Source organism: Varroa destructor, unplaced genomic scaffold (genome assembly GCF_002443255.2).
Source record: "Varroa destructor unplaced genomic scaffold, Vdes_3.0 BEIS01000001.1, whole genome shotgun sequence".
NCBI lineage: Eukaryota > Metazoa > Arthropoda > Arachnida > Mesostigmata > Varroidae > Varroa > Varroa destructor.
Window position 1 is genome coordinate 37224412 of NW_019211454.1, and position 13878 is coordinate 37238289.

The 13878-nt window shown below is 40.2% G+C and overlaps 1 protein-coding gene across 10 annotated transcripts in view; it reads right to left on the reverse strand.

The window, feature by feature from the left end:
* Positions 1–67: 67 nt before the first annotated feature.
* Positions 68–13878, reverse strand: part of LOC111243568 (uncharacterized) — a 33342-nt gene continuing 19531 nt past the window's right edge. For 5 of the 10 annotated variants that reach the window (XM_022789380.2, XM_086981458.1, XM_086981470.1 and 2 more), the window contains 5 exons: positions 3224–3295; positions 1834–1965; positions 1305–1426; positions 691–939; positions 68–359 (listed from right to left, as the gene is read on the reverse strand). In XM_022789380.2, the coding sequence (XP_022645115.1) occupies positions 327–359; positions 691–939; positions 1305–1426; positions 1834–1965; positions 3224–3295 (608 nt within the window). In that variant the 3' untranslated portion in view covers positions 68–326. The remainder of the gene's footprint in view (positions 360–690; positions 940–1304; positions 1427–1833; positions 1966–3223; positions 3296–13878) is intronic. The other 5 variants (XM_086981442.1, XM_086981478.1, XR_015322163.1 and 2 more) reach the window with 4 other exon arrangements.

Here is a 13878-nt window from a genome sequence, read left to right on the forward strand (position 1 = left end):
ATACTAAATAAGTAATAAAATATCGTTATGAGGCGATTATAACATACAACAGATAAGAATAACTGCATTTATAGTATATACTAATTTATTGCAACAAAATGCCTTCAGTCGAATTGCATGTACAAGAACTAAATGGTAATATGCGAAATATTTAGTAAAGGCTCTTGCATGAAAAACCGTTTTGTGTGCATGATCTTCATAGGAGCAGATGCCGTGGTTATACTATAATTTCTGTTTTTTTTGAGACCCTGTCTTTGGATTGGAAGGGTAGAAGATATGCGCCTTGCAGCAGGCTGAACAGCCTCGGGCCGGTAGACAATCGAATGTCAATTGGACCGGTTTTTCGTTGGTGAGGTACTCTGGAAAACAATGTGGCTTTATGTACATGATTATGTGGCTTACGATAAATACGGATAGCGTGAATTGACCTCGCGGGCTATGATGTTCGACCCATCGAAAATTCAACCAAAGGCTAATTTTTTGAAAAACCATTTTGTAGAAATTATCCATTTTTAACTACTTTAAAGCACAAGGATTCATTCCATTCTACCTTCTCTGAAACGTTCATTACGAAATTCGTGAACGTAAATTTTATCTAGGTATTATTGCTGCTATAAACGTTTTTCTGTTGGAAAGCTAGTTTACTAAATACTCGTGGCCCTACAATTTTGCGTTACAAAAATTAACTACCAGGTGGGCATTGCGACGTGCGTATTGAATCGGCCGTGTTCGACGTAAGGCTCGAAAGGAGACGTTTGCAGTAGCCGGCGACGGTCCTTGCATCGTATTAGCCTGCTGTGTTGTGGAGCATGTCAGAACCCTTCCCTGAGTTCTCTTTGAGGATGAAGCTGTAGCATATTCCTGAGGCAAAGTTAAACTGAGCAATATGTCGTCAACATGATTAACAGTTATGTGGGCGTTCTCAATTAAGCCGTCACCCTGCAAACATGATGGATAAGTTCGATGATCACTGAGGGCACTGAAGTTTTGAGAATGACTTGGAAGACGGAAAACCAGGGTCGTTAATGTCAAAGTTTAGAACTCGCTAACAAAAATGCCACTTGCTCAGACATAAGTTGTCATTGGAAGTGTGTGACGTAATTAGGTCATTATTTTTCAGTGTAGTTTAATAAGGCAAAGGCCACATTTTTACCGAAATTGCAAATCAACATCTGCTCGTAATTCGCACCACGATATGAGTTCGCACTGCTAGGATCTGTGGCATCACTTTTTTAGTTCTGTATACGGTTACATTAGTAACTTTCCATGCACTGTTAAAAAATCGACACCTTCCGTTTTCTTACCTTGAAGGTTTCTTTGTCCCCAAAAATGTCGAAATCCTTGTTCACGGACCGCCTTTTCTGGACGGTCCTTCCAACGGGGCCTTGTGGAGCACCTTCAATTTCTAGTTCTGTAACCTCCACGTCTGTAAGTATAAAGGGCACATGATCATGTTTTTAGGGAGCACAACAACAGACCTCCGACTACATTTTATTGTTAGGTATAGAAAAATTTGCCAGATCTATCTTTCTCGTGTTATAGCTAAAGCTATAACGCAAGAAATCGTAGCATTTATGGAGATGAACAAAATACACCTTGCTACTATTATATAGGCTTCTTCATTATTATAAGGTGAGTTGGCTTTGAGATTCTATCGTGATTATTAAGTGAAATAGGTGAGTCAAAAGGTTTATGTCAATGGTATTTATATCAACAGATGTGAAAGGATACCACTGATAAGACGAACTGGATCATCAGTTAGTATGTCAGATACAAATAAAGAAAATCTCGACAACACTATGAACGTGCTATAAAACAACGTATTGGCCATACCGTTTGCGTGCGAGCAGAAGTCCCTTTCGCCAGTGAGCTCGTCCACGTTCCAACAGGCCAACTTGTCGCAGACTAATGGTTCGAAACCACCATCTTCTGTACACACAAGAAGCTGTGCTGCTAAATTCAGAGCTAATAAGCAATCGGATAGGAAAAAAAGTGTGCTTGTATCGTTCGTGTATTGAATGCGCTCGAAAAATTTCGAAAAAAACGTACTATTACTATTATTATTATTCCAGCATATGTATCATCAAATGTGCGGAAGGGTTGGTTATGTCAACAAAGGGTCTATTGAGTGGCTAACTGTGACAGATAAGTTGACATAGCGGTTTTTCAAGCTAAACTTTTTAGTACTCGTTAAAACAGTACAAATCGCGTTTAAATAACGATCGGACACGGATTCTTACCGTCGGTAAGAATTTCATGTACAACAACAGGGCAAACACAGTCAGTAGTGGAAGCTGACCAATTCGTTATATTGATTCCTGCATGTGTGACACGAGCGCATGTTTCTCCAATACATTGACGGGCCGTGTAGTCTACTAAGTTTGCCTGGAGAGCAGGAATTAAACACCGATTCACAGGATCGACCCGTTTATTCGGGACCCTTGACGAAGACGGGACAAAAATATATACGAATAAGGTGAGCTTGGGTTTCTCTATTCGTCCGTTACAATTATACCTTAATACCGGAAGACCCTAATACAAACATTGCTATCGGCGGTGATTTTTAGCAGGTTTATTCTCAGTTTTTTGAAGGATTGTAATTGTCACGATTATTAATACATTCTATTGTAGTTATTAATGTCATAATTCGCATCGTGCGGACCAGCCAACGTACTTGTTGCATTGTAGTTCCAATGTCTTATCAGTGGTAATAGTACCTTTATACTACTAGCGGCAGTCTACATACACAAAGCTATTAACCCCTTTCATAAATGTGTAATGGTACCATATCAAACAGGACATGGCCAGGATGTTTCTATCGTAATAATAGCCTATTGCGTTTTAGAGATTAAAATGAGAATGTAAGTCATGGTCTACTTGTTATACGAGTGACAATTTGCGACTCCATCAGATTGTAACGTGCTCTACATGATACTGTTGAAACGGTTTGTCAGTGCGTCGTGTTATAACTCGGCACACGTTTTTCAACAGCTGGGCAGCGATTTAGCACTCGTTTAAAACAAGGGACAGCCAGAACCGTAATACCCACATAAATGTAACAAAATAGGGGTTCGAGAGGAAAAGATATAATTGAACCCTACTTTTACTATAAGTATGAGGTGTTTGCTATTGTAGTTACTTCGAGCCCATATGCTACGTGCTAATTGTTGTTTTCTTTTCAATTACGCGTAGACACGTTCGTTATTTAACATTTTTGCACTACCTGACATCGGGGTACGGACGCCGACCGCTCTTGAATAGCCTTTCATTTGGTGAATGCTACATTGGCGCGATCCTGTGGACCAGAAGGATGTGCAGGAATGAGCAGGAGTGTAGCAAGGATACCGATGCAGTTAATTGTAGGAGTAGCAGTCAAAAAGCAGAATTGCTCAATTGTTCATAAACGTGATAGCGTCGAAATTTTATATTCTATCTGGTAAAACCCTAGCAATTGCATATACTGAACGTTCTACAGAACCGATATACTTACCAGCTAATCATGTACACTTTTTGAGAAAACATATAGAACGATTGGCAGGATTTATAGTTGCATCGTTCGAATTTTTTTGCAACAGAAAACCTTAAAGGTGTTGCGTTCATGATACAGTCTCTCTTGAACACTTTTAGATATGCTTCGTCCTAGTGTGAACTTGTCTGTTCAAAAGCTTTTGCCAAACAAAAAAAAAATTACGATTTGCAGCGTCAAAAAAAGTCACCGCAATTTAGTTCTTTACTGGACTTTGTCCTTAGTGGCAAAAACGACCGCACGAAATATAGCATCTGATATAATTTCCTTGTTGTTACTTACATACAACGCGAAAAAGAGCCTACCGCTGCATGATGTAACCGAAACAACCCACAACACGATCGTTGACCACAGCACAATGAAGACAGATTATAATAGGCATGTAAAAGCCCAGCTTCCATTGTTCTAGATTATACCTCGTTCGATTCCCGTTCGTTTTCTGAAGGTCCTAAAGATAGTTAAGACTGATTTCTTTTGTATTACATCACCCGCTATACAAAACGGTATGCGTAATAATAGAAGCACAGATCGGGAATAGCATGAAAGCACAGTAGAATATCTTAATAACAACTGAGCTTGTATGAGCAACCTGCATGTGCGTGCACTGTTTTTTTTTAACTGGACAAAAATTGCGTTTCATTTTTCACGAACCTAAATATTGACCTAGTGTTGCGACAGGCCACTTGGTATCAATACCATCATTGAAAAATGTATGTGCACGACGCCGTGCTATCGTTGTTTGTTCTCACCGGATAGTCGCTTGTTCTCTACACAGAACGGTGAAATTTACCGTGCTAAGAAATGAATGGTTTACATCTTGATACATTTACGCGCACTCACAATTTTCTGTGCCATAGTGACCTGTAAGTATGTAAACGCACAGCGAACAAAGCGACAGTCACCCCTCGCAGTCTACTTGTCGAATCGTGATCATCAGAATACGGAAATACGTCTTGTGTCTTCCAGGCTTGGTGTTACGTGTGCATCTGCTTCTTGAACAAACGGTCTTGGCTGAGTCGACCTATTAGATGGACCAACACCAATAACCATCCCGTCAAACGGCACCTGGAGACGATCTATTAGGATTAGCGCAAATTATATGTACAACTTCTTCATTGCAATCGTATCGTGAATAGGGTTACGCGAAGGTAAAACACAGACACGAGTCACGAGCGAAAATAATCAAACATCAGTCCGATTTGCCATTGGTCTTTTCTGAACTAATTAATTCTGAACAGAGTGAGGGTGTAGCATGGCTTACGTACAATTGATCGTCACGTTGAATTGGTAAGAACAAGGATCAGGGTGCCCCTTTTTCGCCAGCAATAGTTTAAGCTAGTATATTCAATATACTATTTGAATTTATGGTTCCTTCAAGTCTGTCGGTCCGGGACTGAATATCGCGATCCGTTGGATTTATTCCCAGCGCTTTCGGCGTCGCTCGTTGAAGGCAGATTGGTTATTTGTTTGGCCACATGCATACAACGAGGTTGAATTTTAATGATATGGTAAAATCAGTGCTACGGAATGAAAAAGAAATTAAAGTTGATTTATTATGTTCAAAGGCCCAGGATTTCCTTAAACTTTACATCAATGACGATCTTAGATAAAAGCTAGCCTACATAGTTGCGATATTAATTAACGCCTACGTTTAACAATAATTTTTGCGGTTGAATTTTTCCGTTTCCATTCAAATACATTCGAATTACGGAATGACCGGCCTCGCTCAAAGCGCAGATTATCTGCTACTGTAGATAATTAGGATAGGCCTCGAAATGACATGAAGCAGGACAATGTAGCACGACCTAAAAAACCTAGAACGTCGTATTTCGCTATATAATTTTGCTCCAAATTAAAAAAAAAACCCTACACAGCAGGTTGCATAATGAACAAGGTTTTTCGTTACCGTTTGGTTAATTCATCTGCAATAAGCTTTTATTTGTCTATTTATGCATACAAAGCTTCTGAAGTCACTGAGGAAAATATGATATTTGTTTAGACTTTTTAGAAGAGAAAATGAAGGAAAAAATAATTTCACAATGACATTGTACGACTATTTCCGGTAGGCTAGCTAAATGTAATTCACCATATTACATTTTTCAACAACCAGTGACAAGTTTTAGTAACAACAGCATCTGCTGGAGACCGTCCGTCTTGAGCGGTGATTGTATTTTGAAAACACTGCTGGAACTCCTGTAGATACGAAGTCATCCTTGGAACTGACACATTGAAACGCTCCGGGAACTTCATCGAACTGATATTGTCCTCGTAGAATTTGATCGTTGCGTTGAAGTTTTTATCTAGCTGCATTTGCAGCGCCTTACCGTATAGCGGTCGTCGTCCGCGGGTAGGTGAGTAAATAATCCGAAACAGCATACAGCCCAACTCAATGAAGCTGCGCATCACATAAAGCGAAAATCCGTATTTCAGAAGCAATCCATGAAGGCAATTGTTCATTAAATTTGACGCAAGACGTGCTGACTCTACCGACTGGACCACTGAGATACGCTCGTTTGAGAAGCATAAAAACTCTTTCAATGCCAAACTCCTTTGCAGGAACAGCAAAGCGCTTATTAGTGCAGACAATGTGAAGGACGGCTGGCAGGTCAGTGAGGTCGGAGACATGTTGCATGCCGAGGATGTTGTGGTCCGATTCGGAATTGTTCCTCGTAACCAGCAGATTTTCTCCCTTGCTCACCCAACCCTGCCCTTGACTAAAACTGGCCAAGTCGACTTGTCAAGAAAATACCTGCTATGACATCCTACGCGCTACGGGACTCGGCCGAAGGCCCTAAAGTGTAAACGGCCCCCTCGTCGGCAATTGTCTCCCATGCTTCTTTCCGACACGTTGAATCGCAAAGATAGTTCATCGCTGAACAATTTAGTCATTCAAAAAGCTTATTACCATCAAATCGCAGAATTAGAGGGGGCTAGGATCAATATTTGTGCAGCATGCTTCCACCTCCAGGTCACAACCTGAACATTGACTGTGATTAGGTCTAACGCGTCGCTGATCTAACGAGCCAAGGCCGTCCAATAACTCTGTGCTAGCATGCATCTGAGAGTATAGTAAGAGGTGGCTAATTGTAGAATAATGATCTTATTGGACGTCAGTAGTACAATCTTGATCACAAAGCTTGCTGTTATTTCAACTTTAAGTAATAAACAGTATTTGATATTCTGCCCAGGATTCGTTATGATTAATCATATTTCAATTAAACCTGCAACTGTTAGATTAGCCGGCACTTGAGCAGTACTGGAAGATTTACATTGCATTTGACAATGGAAAAATAGAAAATAAGGGTTCGTGGCTAGAGAAACTGGGTTACTTCTACACGCATAGCACCATGTATGATATGTTTTTAGGAAACTGAGTGTGCACATCTGATTTGGTTGTGCAGCTTCGTAGCAACTACACTAAGGGAAATCAGCGTGACAATTCAGAGGCACAAAATAATGCACTAATACGTATGAAAAGTCATCATAAAGTGGGTTTGCGCTTAACCCATAATTAATTTGTTAATAGTACTTTAATAAAATGTTAACATCATAAGATACACTTATAAAATGTATTGGTCGTCTTTTTATGGTGACGATTGACGTTTGCTTAGCTTCAAGGTACCAAGATGCTGTCCTTAAGAAAGTGTTTGTCGTCTTTTATTGGCTTTATAGGTTTGTCATGAGGGGGCTAAATTTCGACGGACCAGATTCAAGCGTCTTGGGGAGTAGCAAACTGTTTCGTGATCTAGCGAATCATGCCAGCCTGGCAGAAAGTGACTCCATATCCGCTTCTATAAAGCATACACTTTTTACATAGATACTAAAGCCTTTAGCATTTAAGAAGAGATCTATTTATTTTAAACGCCGATTTAGAAATCTCAAAAAGACCCGCGCTGAGAACAGTTCCCTGCAATGTTATTGAGCTGAAAACACGTTCTCATAAGGACTTAGCAGCGTTGATGCAATCCTGTGTGAACTCTGTTTAGAGTGACTTGGATTCGTTCATATTTTATTGAAGTTTTTTGACTATCACTAATTGCAATTTGTAAAGGGTAACTTTTTTAGCGTGTTAAATAGCTGAACGCTATGACTTCAGTCCGAAGCTATTAGGAACATCAAACATTTTAAAGGGTTCTTAAACCATTTACCGTTAGCAGGCGAAATTTCGTATATATTTACACAAAATGATTGGCTGTCGACCGCCATAAGCTGACTGAGTGTCACTTGAGAATGGGTTTGGAGGCAAAGATTTTTACTTATGAATAAAAGTGGATGTTTAGCAATTAAGTTTTTGTTTTTCGAAAGTGAAAGCGCTATTGCATTTTTGTCAAAGCACTGGGCGAGTATACGTTTAACAAATAAGCAGTTCTTTTTCACTTTTGCAATCATTTTTAGAACGAACATTAAGGGGTTGAGGAATAATCTAGTTCTTACGGCTTCAAACGGAAGAACGAATCACTGCGCGCACGGCAGCTCTTGAGCAAGACAGGGCGTGCGTCATCACAGCTGAGACATGGGCCAGTCTGTGCCGCCCATATGGGACGGATCGGGAAAATGACGACGAAGTAGCGAGAAAACCACTTTGATGGTAGTCTTGTGTAAATTCGGGTTTAGGCTAATGCTCACATTTGCTATGAATATGAGTTTTTTTCTATTACGAGCTGTTTTCCAAAAATGAAGAACGCCGATACATAGTTACTCAACGATAACGCACGACCTCATCGACTCGTTTTAATCACGGCCTAGACCGAAAAGGACAGAACAGAGCAATGGATAAGGTCAGCACGTTCTTTAAATTGAAAAAGTGACATTTCAGCTGCTTATAGGCCTTAAAAGAGATGATAGCCTGCGTGACATACCCTGCCGTCGACTCTTTCAAACGAGGCTTTAATAACGAGATTTGAAATGGCAATATAGAACGTAACTAGGAGCACAGTTCCTAGGAAGCTTTTAGAGTGCTGGCCTCAATAAATAAACTAGAAAGGTTACGACATCCAACATTTTTATAGTCTAGGAGTTGCAGATAAGCTAGGTCTAGCTTTGCCTCTAAAATTGCTTCTGTATCCCAGAATAACGCCAGTGGGATGCTTTTATTTCCATGCGCTGGTAATATTTTTTTCTGGTAGCCAAAAATGATTCCAGAAAATCACTGTGATGTTCCAAAAATGATCGAATGGACTCGTTTGATTTGCGTGTCTAGGTACTGGGGGATCCCGGCGGGAATCACCACGACTTCAGCTAAAAACATTATGGCGATCAACCAAGTGCGTTGGGATAGCTGAAGTGCCCATCGTTATTCAAGCTACGTTTTTGTATCTACTTTACATTCTTCTAGACCGTTTTTTGCATATGTTTAAATGGTCGATCGTTTTATGGTTACCAGACCTATCAATAGAAAACAGCGCTAAAATTAAGAGAAGGCATCCAAAGAAATTTTGCTAGTAAAACGTAACGAGATGCCAAACAAAAATTTTCCACTGATGTTACTACGAGAAGGTATATAAAATATTTACGCTAAGCAATATCATTCCGTTAGCTATGTTGTTCATTGGCTTACGTCCCAGAATTTCTCGCTTTTGACCGAAAATAATTACGTGTACTTCATAATGCTCCAGTGTCAGTAGTGTCAAGTAGGCCTCGTTTGCCTGGCGTTTAATATGGCAATGTGTCGATTTCCACTGCGAATGTACAAATGTCAGAAAACACATTGAAATCAGAACGCTCGAAAAGAAGACCTCGTAATCGTTCACTGTTGGTCACCGTATCAATAATGTACGCGCGTATCCATGTACAATATATGTAGATACGATGCTATTAAGCTATCGCAAACGTTCAGGAGGCAAATCGTCGTCGATTGCGGCTGAGCCGGTATCGGTCTAACCGCATCAGTTGCCCCTTGAGAATCATGTCAGGACGCGATAAAAAAATGCCGAAAGGCCCGCTACTGTTGCTGCCACTGAGGTTTTCGTAGGTAAACGTATTGCGTAACTCCACCTAACTATACCAAGCAACTAGTACAGAACGGTCAGGAAAAGGTCGGCTACAACGGTTCTACTGTTAATTCTGCTACTTCGACCATTGTTGGGGGTTATCAGTTTGTCGGCTGTGTGTGTTCAAATACTACAAGTATTTAGCTTCGTATCGGGGTCGCTACTACTGCGACGCCGACTGCTGCTGCTGATCGTTGTGTCGTTGTTGTAGGAGCAACGACTTAAGTAATGGACAATTTTTTCTTATTGCTGTTGTTATTGTTGATAGCTGTTAGCAACAACTACAGTCGGGTAGAGGAGGCAGTGCCAACTGGCGGCGAGTACCGGCTGTGATTCAATCTGAAGCTGATGTTCAAATCGATCGTTTTCGAAGTTGTCAGTTACCTTGATGATAACTTGTTTAGTTAGTTACTTTATCTATTGGTCGGCCGCTTGCTTAAATCTGGGAACTTTGATAAAGAACACATTTACTGTAGAGACACAGCGGTAGATGCTGTGGCATAATGTTAACGCAATAGATCATGAGTGATTAATACTTCAGCTGAACTCCCCGCTCCTTGCCACTATCAGTTCTTTGTGATTATAACAAGAATAATAATTACAAAAAAAAAAAGAAATCTTGACGAAAATGTTCCGACTAGTTACGACAGAAAGCGTAATGTTTACCATGACCTTGCAAAAAAGGGGCTGGACGTGTACGATGTTTACGATGGGTAGGCCCACATAGATTCGACAGGGCTACATGCACAACAGTTGCATTTGATAAAGGGCATTTTATAAGAAGCCCTTACTGTCCGAGTATTTTTTCTACGTTTACTGTTAAGCTCCTTAATTTTGTTATGGATACGATCTAACATTGGCAATGTGTTTCCAAGTCCTAGAGCTATTAGCGAACCTCCACCAACGTTTTTCTTGTGTAGAATCTTTAATGATACGCTCGCTCAATAGCGTTGTTTCGGTGGCCAGGTATTAGAGGAGCCTCCTAACGGGAACGATCGTTCTAACACGTCATATTGATCGGAATGTTTTACGTTTCAGGATCGTGCAGAGTTCCTAATCTGACGTCAAATACATTTATCGATACTTATTCATGTCAATTTCGTCGTCGAGTGATATTACTTAATATATACCCAATATAAATCCCCAGTATCACAATATGATGAAGACAAACAGCTACGTAAATACAGTGAAGCATGCCCAATGGATGCCCAGTAAGGAAGCTCTTAAAGAAATCTCACGTTGTTTCAGGCGCTGTGTTCAGTATATCAAAATCTGTTTTTAGAAACACAAGCATTTTACTAATGTTGTTATTTTTTTGATATTGCTCGTTCCATTAGTCCAGATCGTAAGTTGGCGGACAAAGGAATGTTTAATATTTTAGTGATTGAACTCGTGGATGATTGCTTAGAACGACAATCATGTATAATTTAAGCGATGGGCGATGCCGAATTGCCTATGCTGTATAGCTATATCTTTACATATAATTCCGCTTTAAATCGTTACGCCATTTCTAGAGGGAGCGTTCCATAGTGTTAAAACATTATCACGGCCCTACTGTCACTAGTCGTCAGACGTCACCTGGCTCATATATACTCGCTGCAATGGGTGCAACATGGCCACGTAGGCAATCTGTTTCTACATGATTTTTTTTACCTTAATTAAACAATTCAGCCTCGATACGTATACTCTTCTCTTTTCGCTGATGCCTCCGCTCCCTCTCTCAAACGTTATATACATATATAATCCACTGAACTCCGTTTCGGGCCCCCTTCTCCAATCCCAACATTAATCGTGGCTAATTAAATTGATCTTCTCGTTTCTGGTGTCATATTTAACCGCGGACCCTTCCACAGCTGGACTGATTGATAGGCCCATGTCTGAGTCGGCTTGCGGTGGCCTGTACGCCACCTAACAGTGAAGCAAATGACCACCGACTGAAGTACGTTCGAGCTACTCTAGCGTTGTCAAGTCGGTGTTGCGCGCGACTTCGCCAGACGACCCCCGCTGGTTCTTCATTAGCTCACGGCAACTGCTCGATGCGACGGAAAGCTAACCCACATTCATGATAACGTGGATCGCAAACTAGGCCGTTTTAGCGTGCATTGAGCAGTAGTAAGGCGGTCGAATTCTTTCAATGGATATTCTCGATTTTGAGTAATGTTATTGCTACCTCTGATTCTCTCTCTTTCTCCCACATTTTTCCGTAGCCGTACGTAGTGCCGCTTTCGCTCGGCATCTGACACCAACTACGGTGAACGACATTCGATCGAAGTGAAGCGCCTTGCAATGCCACGAAGGAAGTGGATCGAAAACACCGCAACGAAGGCGCTGAGAACACGTCGACCGCGCTTGTACTGTTCATGCTTTGAACGAAAGCGTCCGCTGCCTTCAAAGCTGTTCGAAGAAAGAAAACAGCCAATCATGGGATATTTTTAATAATGCACCTATGATAGCGTCGAAGTGAAGGATGAACAGAACGAAGGAACAGGCTTCAGGTAAGTTGAGAGGCCTGATTTTTACCTACTTCGATACCTACCTAAATAAAGTTAACTCAGCTTACAGGTAAGTCCCAACTTTGTGATGTTGACTTTAATGAACTATGCTGTAATCAATTAGAGTCAAATCATCCAACATAGCGGTAAAATTTGCTTGCTGTTATTAACCAATATTTAGCTGGTGCTCCATGTGACTGAAGCAGAAAACAACCCTCAACACATTTTCTCTCTACGTTAGTAGAAATTAATTCCACTTTTTTTTTTTAAATCTCTACGCATTTGTTTAACTTAGAAACTCAGTTTGTTCGGTAGCTTTGCAAACCACTTACAATGTAAATGAAACTGAATAACTTATATACTAAGGGAACTTTGCTGAATTTTATTGCTAAAAACTTATGACTAAGAACCAATTGAATTTACCACACATTATGTAACATCTTTCAATGTTAAAAAGCAATCAACTTTTTGTGCCTTGATGGCTACAATGTTGTGGAATTTGATCGAAGATTCATGAAGACATTAGCCAAGAATGCCCTAAACGAAAACACAATATGCGAATGGTGCTTCCGTTTCAAAAACGAGGGTTAGAATGGTGAAGATCAATCAATTCAAGAGGAGGCTTGAAAGCACGAAAGCAAAATTTGAAGTCCAAGGACTCTGTCCACTAAAACTGCATTTCTTATATTATAACCAAAATACTGAAATTCCGGAGACTAATTAAAAAATGGCCCTTCCTCAGTTGACTTCCGGCGGTGTTTTCCACGTACAGCTGATGGAATTTGACTCAAGAGAAGGCCCGCCTGTAGTATATAGTCACTATAGACGCTATATGGTACAATCTCTACCACCAGCTGGAAAAACCCTAATCGAGAGAATGGTGATACTCTAGAGAGAAGTGACGTTCGGTGGCAGTGTTAACTAGATTTGGGCATAAAGTGATAATAGTACATGATATAGACATCAGGGGCATTTGCTGCTATAAGATACTTGCCGAAAATGAAATAATAAATGCGCCCCGTTCTTCAAGAAACTCATGGATCGTTGGCGTGGTAATTGAAAGCACGCAGTCTGGTTGTTTGATGACAACGCCAAACCTCAATTACTTCCTGGATTGAGCCAAGGAATATCCATCGTTGACTTCAACCCGCTTATTCTCCCGATCTAAGTCTGTGTAATTACGGGGCTTTTCATGCTCTAAAAAGGGCGAATGGTGGGTAAGTCTATTTTACTACCAATTTACTTCGGGAAGCCATAAACAGAGAAATTATATATCTAAATAAAATTCCTTACAGGTGGCTAGTCTATATATAATTTTTATGATACATGTTATTATATAAATCTCATGTATAATAGGTAGTTGAAAAAAACGTTTCACTACTAACGTGTTTTTGTTGATTGTTACCGGCTCTTTTAGTGACGTTCTCACTTGTACGCCGCCGTCGTCTTTTACGTATGCAAAAAGCCCATACAACTTTGGAAACAATTATGATCCCTGTTTGCATTATCATCTTTCTAATTATTATAATATAATTCTACGTAAAATAGTGTTGCTGCCTTATGTTATTATCGCTAACAGGGAACACGAAACATTTTAATGAGGAGTTAGACTACATTCTATGCTATACTGATAATTATAACGATGGTAACAATAAGGACTGTGATGATTTCTGTAAAGAAGTTAGAGAAATACGAAAAAGAAATGATGTACAAACTAGTCTCTAAGTTCTAAAGACACGGCAGAAGCAATATATTTAAAAATACCAGCTTCGTATGTATACTAAACTGTGTGTGTTTACCGCTTCTTCGCGTGCGTCTTAGCTGTCTAACTGATCAATTATGTACTCTCCAAGGGAACCGCAAGCAACGG